This window comes from Aquila chrysaetos, chromosome 5 (assembly GCF_900496995.4).
Source record: "Aquila chrysaetos chrysaetos chromosome 5, bAquChr1.4, whole genome shotgun sequence".
NCBI classification, from domain to species: Eukaryota; Metazoa; Chordata; class Aves; order Accipitriformes; family Accipitridae; genus Aquila; species Aquila chrysaetos.
In genome coordinates, this window is record NC_044008.1 from 60773917 (window position 1) to 60780524 (window position 6608).

A 6608-nucleotide genomic window follows, 5' to 3' on the forward strand; every position below is an offset into this window, starting at 1 on the left:
GGAGGGGCGGGCCACAACCCCTCATTACAGAATTACCACCGGCACCAGGGCTTCGGGGGGGCAGAGCTCATTCTGGACCCCCAAAACCCACCCGGGACCCCCAAAACCCACCCAGGGCTCCCACAAAGCCAAGGGGAGGAGGGAGAGGTTAAGCTGGCTGACAGCTATTCCCTTCTACCTTAGGAGACCTGACAGTATCACACTAACAAATTACTTGGCTTCTGAAGTATTTAGCAAATTATTACCTGGCACTCCTTGCTAACGAGCATGACAGAAAGTATATTGTGTTCTTGGAATATTCTAGAGAGGGAGAAAAAAAAAAAAAAAAAAAAAAGCATGCCTCTCTTCCCCTGAAGTGTCAGGAGGGTTTAGGTTTGTTCCAAGCATTAAGTGTTTAAGCACGAAAACAAGAAGTGCTTATGTGGAGAGTTCTCAGCCATAAAGAAAAAAAAAAAAAATCAGCACAAAGGTTCTCCCCTCTGAGGTGTCTCGTTTCCCCACGCAAAATTAGTTTTTCTTTTGGAATCGTGATTCCCTCCGACTGCACTCGGTGATTATCTACAGAGATCTGAACAAAAACAATGCAAAAACAACAGGGGAACGAAAGTTTCTTTTGTAAAAATCAATTAACCTTAAAGAAAGAGTTTCGCTCAGGTTTAAAAAGAAAACTCCCGACCAGCCTCAGGTTTAAGAAAGCTGAGCCCGGATAAGAGAGCGCTTCATTCAGCAGGAAGACTGATGTAAGGAGCAATTCACTGCATTATATGCAACAAAGTGGGTAGTCACTTCCTAAATATTTCCTTGCATATGGAGTTGTTTATGAAACTACATTTTTTTCTTAACAAGAAACAAAACGAGAAGAAAGGAAAAAAAAACCACACGCGGCCACATATGCACACACTTAATATTCAGCGTAGAAGAGATAATCTGTTATATAAGCCCACAGACAGACAATCCCCTTTTGCTTAAAGATGAAGTATCCATCAATGTTTGTCTCAAGCAGATGTAATCACAAGCAGTCAAGTCTGGAGGGCAGGACACTGCATGAATAATTCAAGCACTTCAGTCTACTTGATTGTGTGCAGATAAACACAAGTCAACCGCTAAACAGGTCAGCTGATAAACTTGTTTGTTCAGGACTAGCCACCCTCAACCAGATGCAGGCAGGACCACGCTGCAATTAGCGGTGGGATGCCTTTCGGGGGGATGCTGCAGCCCAGAAGAGGGGCAAACCCTCCCCGGGCACCCGCTCGGCCGAGCTCTCCCGTCCCTCCGCTCCCTCTCGCCCCATTTTCGCCTGGAAGCGCGCTCGGAGCAGCTCGGGCTGCTTTGTTTTCCTCCAGCACCATGCACATTGCTGTCAATTAAATAACAAGACAGCTTCACCTCCCCAAACTTCCCCCATCAGCCCAGCACTAGGCACGCAGCATATGTCACCAGGAACAACTAAAGCAGGCGGGGGATGCTCGGCGCAGGCTGGAATCATCCGGCAAAGATTTATCTGCTGAGTTGCAAGGCAGCGAAGCTCCCAGCAAGGCACACCGACCACGCAGGGCCTCCCCGGGCTGCAAACGCCACGGCGTGGGAATTGCCACCCTGCAAAATCCGGGTCAGGGAGGGCAGCGGCGGCTCTGCCTGCACCAGCCCCACAGAAAACCGCCCCTAGGCATTTTGAGGCTCCTCAGTTACCCTCCGAAACCATCCGAGACGCTTTGCCTCGCCAAACACCACGGGGAAGACACGCTACGTGGTCACACCGCAAGACAGAGCGGATGGCGGAGCGCTCCATCCACACACCGACGAAGGCAGAGCCCGTGAGGGGCTCTCACCCCCCAGCCCTGACGCTCATCCCATAGTGCAAAACCTCTCAGATCAATTTTTGGTTGCAACTGCGCACCGGTGGAAAACACACTGCACGTCTCGGGAAACAGCAACTGCTTCCAAAGCTTCGATCAAGAGAAAAAGCTCGATATCTTGCTGCATTATTTCAGCATCTCCCAGTGTTTGCACAGAGCGAAGCCGTTCGACACCGAGCAACCAGGTGGTAAGAGGCATTCCCCCTCCAGAAAGCGGCCTGCACTTGCGTTACTCCAGTCCTTTGAGCGTTTCTGAAGAGGCCGTGGGGTCTGTGTCCCTCTGGACGCACGCAAAACAGGCACGGGGTCCTCGCAGGAGGCCACCACAGGCCTAAGCAAAAATTCTGCATTCAGGGGCTTTTCTGACTGCACCAAGGCAAACAGTGCCCGAGGTTTCCCCAAGCTGTACACCAGCCCCACATGACCCCTGCTTACCCCGGGCACGGGGGACCCGGGGCTCCTGGGCAGCCCCCCCAGGGCTCCCTGCAAGCAGCGCTGCCTCACGAGGACGCTTTTGTCCAGGCAGAAGCAATGAAGAGAAAGAAGTTGGGATTATCTGTATGGAAGAAGATATTTTTAAAAAAATGAAGACTAAGCAGTAATTATTTTCGTTACCCTGTGACTACGTACCAGAAAGCTACAGGGAAGTGTGTGCGAAGAAGAAGAGAGGCAGATTCACAGACACGCTGCTTTGAATTTCATCAGTCAGCTAACAACACTTTCTTACTTAGGAGGGCGATGCTGCTATTAAGCAAAACCACTTTGGAGTTGAATGGGGCTGATTTGCGAATGGCAAAGTTGATGTCAACTTATATCTGCCTTAAGTTCTTAATTAGAACTACTTCTAAAACCAGTAAGCAGCAGCAGCACAAATAATCAGGTCTAATCTCAATAATAACTTTATTCCTTTAAGTTTTACCATCATGTGCCCAGCCTTTAGGCTCTTTAACTATAATCTTATCAAGGTGGCACACCACATTCTGCTATGGCCTTCTATATTTTTCCTCCAGGCAAGTTACATATTAGAGGAGACTGAAAAAAAAAAAAAAAAAAAAAGGACCAAACATTGCTTCATTTTCCAGATGCAAAGACAAATCCGTGACATTGAGCAACACACCATAAGATATCAGTATCCCTGAAGATAATTCCCTTCTAAGTCTCACGCTACAGCACGGCGAGTATGACCTTAGAAACGGTCGTGTTGTACCAACAACAAAACCAGAGGAAAACACAGGAGATAACAGTATTTTCCGAGTGCTGGGAATGCGCTATTCCAGGTACCAACCTCCCAGCACGGAAGGCAAGGCTATTTTCACCTCTTCTCATAAACACTCTTTCCAAAACCTGAGTTTCTCCTGAATATAGGCAAAAAACCCACCAGCCTGCCATCAACGTGCAGCTCCCGATATAACTGCCAGGCCACGAGCTCTCACCTGGAGTCACATCCCTGACTTCAGCACTTATTCCCCATTTAGTGCAATCAGGGCCTATTTTATCTCAGGTTGAGAAAAGGGCAACAGGAGATCAATCAATCACAATTTCCCCCCTTTAAATTACTCACCTGTTTGTGCATTTCAATATTCAAACCATACGACATTTCATAGTACTGGGGAATAAAGAGAGCCAAGAAGAATTTGAATTAATTTAACATTAAGATATTTGCATAAGGTCATTACCAGAAAGCATCCCGGTCAAAACTGCGCTTAAAGCACTCGTAGCCAAGGAAATTATACCTTATAATAAGCAGATGTTTATAGGGTTTAACTGGCATGCATTTAACAAGAGGACACTCCTTTTTACTCCTGTTTTCTCCTCCTAAGCTACTTAGAAAAACAAAGAGGCGCAGAGCTGTGTGACAGGCGTCTGCACAGCCCTGGCAGAACAGGTACAGCCCGTAGTCTGGCCAAAAACCGAGTTTCTCACCGGGGGGGTGGATTTATTCCCCCCCCAGGGTCCAGCACTGCTGCTGGGAGCCCAGGGAGCCCCCTGGCCCCTTCCTACCCCCCAGGAAGGGCCGGTGCTGGGTCCTGCCGAACCGATTACAAACACAACCGATCCCACCTCGGGGCCCTGCGGTGCGCATTTCGCAAAAAAAGAGGCAACAAAAGAGCCCGCTTTGCCCGGGAAGTGGGGGGGCGGGGGGGGTGTGTGCCCTGGGAAGGCACCGGGGTGGCCTCCGCCCCCCCCCCCCCCCGCGCTCCACCAAAGGCCCCGGGGCAACAATGGGGGGCAGCCCCGACACCCCCCCCCCCCCCCCAGCTCGGGGCCGCTGCTCCTGCGTCCCCCCACCCGCCGCAACCCCCGGGGCCGCAGGCGCCGGCAGAAGAGGGTTAACAGGAAACTTGCTATTGCACTTCCAGCCGCCTCGGTCTCTGCTGCGCCCTGGCACCAGCCGAGTGCGGCGGGCGAGGGCAGGGCGGGCAGGGCAGGCGGGCGGGCCCCCCCTCCCTGCCCGAAGCGGGGGCACCGCGGCGGGCCGGCAGGGTCCCTGGGCAGGCAGCTGCCCGTTCTGGGGAGGTGGTCCCCGTCCCCGTCCCCCCCCCTTCCCCAACGCACGGCTGGGCTACCAGCTAATGACATTTACAGCCTGATCCGAAATCTGATTAAAGTCTCTTACCATAACGTAATGGCGCTGCATTTCTGTCTTCTCGTTCGCCAGCTTATCATACTCCACTTTCAGGCTGGGGGGGGGTGTGTAAGAGCAGAGGGGTGAGACCCCGCGGGCAGGGAGGGCAAGGGAAGGCAGGGGAGGGGAGCGGCGCTGCCCGCAGCCGCGCCCCGGCCCCCCTCCGGGCTCACCTGTGGTACTGGGCTTGCAGGAACTGGAACTCGTCCTTGATCCGGTCGCAGGATTCGGCCACGGTGAATTTGAAGCCCGGCTGGCCCGGCTGGTGCGGAGCCTGCGGGGAGAGGAGCTCAGCACCGGGAACCGGGAGGGGGGGATATGGTGGGGAGCGGGGGGGGGTGTCGGGGGGACCGGGACTCACCGGGTGCCGGCCCTGGGGGTACATGGCAGGGCTGGGGCGCGGTCACTGGAGCCAGCCGCGCCGTGCCTCGCTACGGCGATCGCGACGTGCGCTGCTGCCCGCCGGCCACGGAGCGCTCCCGGAGAGGCCGAGAACTGGAACAAAGAGACGAGAGGAAAGTCCGTGCGGGGGGCGGAGGAGGGAGGGCGGGGGGGGGGGGGGGGGTGTGGTGGGGGGGGGCGGGCCCGGCCGGCCCGGCTCGTTGCGCGCCCCCCCTCCCTCCCTCCCCCCCCCCCCCCCCCCCCCCCCCCTCCGCCCACGCCGTTCGTCGCTGCGCTCCCAAGCTCGCCGTCCTCCCGCACCTCCTCTCCTCTCCCTCCTTTCCCGTTCCTCCCCCCCGCCTCTTCCCCGGCACTCGCTCTCGTTTCCGACTCGCTCTCGGAAAAAAGAAAAAATCCCCCCCCCAAAAAAAAAAAAATTTAAAAAAGCAGCAACAACAACAAAACCCAACCAAAACAGCCCCGGAGGAAGGAGGATCCCGCGGTATTCCTGCTGCGAGAAGAAGGGGGAAGCAAAGCCAGGAACTAACGCCGGAGCACGACGGCCATGGAGGAGAGGAGGAGGGGGGAGAAGGCCGTACACATCCGACTTCCCGGGCGCCGCGGACATGCGAAGTGCGAGCGGTGCCTCCGCCGCGGCTCCCCCGCCCCGGGGGGCGGCCGTTCAGCTCCGTCCAGCCGGCATCGCCGTAACTCCACAAGCCATGCTGCTGCTGCCGCTGCCTGGGGGTGGCGGGGGGGGTCCCCGGTCGTGGGGCGGGGCGCCCTGCGAAGAGCGAGGCTGGTGCTGCCGAGCGGAGCCCCCCGCGATCGCGGCGGCGGAGTGAGGCAGCGCCGGAGCACGCGGTCCGCGCCGCCGCCGGAGCGCTCGGGCGAAGCGGGGCGGCGGGGAGGGGGAACAAAACCCGGGCGGCCTGCTCCGCCGCCGACCAATGGCGACGCGGCGAACCCACGTGGGGGAGAGGGGAAGGGGGCGGGGGGAGAGAGGGGGAGAGAGAGAGAAGCGAAAAGCGGACGCTGACTGGGCGGCGACGTCACAATGCCAGCTTGTGTCTGAAACGACGGAGAGAGAGCGGCGGCGGGGTTCCTCCCGCCCCCCTCGCGCTCTGCCCACTTCACTCCCAAGCTCCGCCCGCTCCCAAGGCTCCGCCCACCTCCTCCCGCCCCGCCCAACCGGCGGGGCCCCGCCGCGGCCGCTCGGTTCCCCCCCGCCCCCCCCGGCCGCCGCCGGCGGGAGCCCTCGGCCCCGCAGCCGGTGAAGGATAGCTCTGCCGGTAATCTCGTTAGATCGGCAAAGCAGCCCCAATTAGGTGCTATAAAACAAACAGAATCGCTTTGTCACTTTAATGTTTTCACTTCACCAGCCGCCATACCGATAAAACGGTCGGTAAAGGGGGGGGGGGGGTGGCGAGCCTCCCGCACCGAGCGGAGGATGGCTGCCCTTCCTCCGCCGTCTCTCCCCGCTCCCAGAGCCCCTTTGATGTGCCGGGCCCGGCGGAGGCCGCAGCCCTGCCCGGTGCTGGCGACGGGGGGGGCCTTTCTGCTCCCTCCCCAGCGCCTCCTTTCAAGTCTGAGCGGCTTTAATGAGGAACACGGGTAATGTCATTAACGTTACAGACTCCCGCCAAGCGGTTCGGCTCTGCACAGCCGGGGCGGGGGGGAGCGGGCGGACCCACACACCCGGGGAGCCGCCTGCTCACCCCGGCGGGCCCGGCATGGGGAGGATC

At 57.5% G+C, this 6608-nt stretch overlaps 1 protein-coding gene across 7 annotated transcripts in view; it reads right to left on the reverse strand.

Annotated features, from left to right (window-relative positions):
- The window catches only part of TLE3 (TLE family member 3, transcriptional corepressor), a 30510-nt gene extending 24738 nt beyond the window's left edge, over positions 1–5772 (reverse strand). For all 7 annotated transcript variants that reach the window (XM_030014221.2, XM_030014219.2, XM_030014220.2 and 4 more), the window contains exons 1-5: positions 5412–5772; positions 4844–4977; positions 4656–4756; positions 4474–4537; positions 3418–3462 (exon numbers count right to left, since the gene is read on the reverse strand). In XM_030014221.2, the coding sequence (XP_029870081.1) occupies positions 3418–3462; positions 4474–4537; positions 4656–4756; positions 4844–4867 (234 nt within the window). In that variant the 5' untranslated portion in view covers positions 4868–4977; positions 5412–5772. The remainder of the gene's footprint in view (positions 1–3417; positions 3463–4473; positions 4538–4655; positions 4757–4843; positions 4978–5411) is intronic.
- Positions 5773–6608: the final 836 nt, after the last annotated feature.